The following is a 1,014-nucleotide window of genomic DNA, read 5'->3' on the forward strand; positions in this document are numbered from 1 at the left end:
AAAAAAAAAAAAAAAAAGAAAAGAAAATGAAACAAATGTGACCAAATGTCACCAGCCCTAGTTATACAGGCATCATGTTACCCTTCATACTTGTCTGTAGTTTGTTAATTTCTCAAACATTAAGAAAAGGGGCCCAGGTGTGGTGGCTCATGCCTGTAACCCCAGTACTTCGGGAGGCTGAGGCTGAAAGATTGCTTGAGCCCAGGAGTTCAGTACCAACCTGGAAACACAGCGGGACCTCATTTCTACAAAAAGAAATTGTTTGAATCATTCGCTGAACATGGTGGCTCGCACCTGTAGCTCCAGCTACCCAGGAGGCTGAGGCAAGAGAATTGCTTGAGCCCAGGAGGTCAAGGCAGCAGTGAGCCAGGATCGCACCACTGCACTCCAGCCTGGGTGACAAAGTGAGACCCTGTCTCAGGAAAACAAACAAACAAAAAAAAAAAACAGAAAGAAGAAGAAATGAAAGAAGGATCAGGAGTATTTGGGACCTGGGTGTCACTCCTGTCTCCCAAAGAGTTCCCACGTATCACCTGCCTGCTCGCCAGCGCCCCTTCCACAGCCTCTTCAGGAGACCAGGACGCTGAGCGGGAGCAGAGCCTGCTTACCTTCTCCTGGTACAGTTTATGAAGCCACTGAGCTGCCTCCTTTTCATCCAGCGGGATCTCTTCCAGAGGAAATCTCCTGTTTTATGAAGAAGATTCAAGGTAGGGTGAATCATCACGAGTTCACACTAAAAAGAGGGCACCGGGGAACATGGCGTGCGCCAGGGTGGCCTGTGGGCCCCACTCGTTCTATCACATCTCACTCTCAATTTCTTTTTTTTTTTTTTTTTTGATGAAGTCTCACTCTGTCGCCAGGCTGGAGTGCAGTGGCGCTCTCTGCTCACTGCAACCTCTGCCTCCCGGGTTCAAGTGACTCTCCTGCCTCAGCCTCCTGAGTAGCTGGGATTACAGGTGCCCACTACCATGCCCGGCTAATTTTTGTATTTTTAGTGGAGACAGGGTTTCACCA

At 49.0% G+C, this 1,014-nt stretch overlaps 1 protein-coding gene across 3 annotated transcripts in view; it reads right to left on the minus strand.

Moving 5' to 3' along the window:
- Positions 1-1,014, minus strand: part of AGPAT3 (1-acylglycerol-3-phosphate O-acyltransferase 3) — a 106,628-nt gene that overhangs the window by 8,954 nt on the left and 96,660 nt on the right. For all 3 annotated transcript variants that reach the window (XM_012002530.1, XM_012002529.1, XM_012002528.1), the window contains one exon: positions 609-684. In XM_012002530.1, coding sequence (XP_011857920.1) covers positions 609-684 — 76 coding nt within the window. The remainder of the gene's footprint in view (positions 1-608; positions 685-1,014) is intronic.

This window comes from Mandrillus leucophaeus, unplaced genomic scaffold, assembly GCF_000951045.1.
Source record: "Mandrillus leucophaeus isolate KB7577 unplaced genomic scaffold, Mleu.le_1.0 Scaffold69, whole genome shotgun sequence".
Taxonomy (NCBI): domain Eukaryota; kingdom Metazoa; phylum Chordata; class Mammalia; order Primates; family Cercopithecidae; genus Mandrillus; species Mandrillus leucophaeus.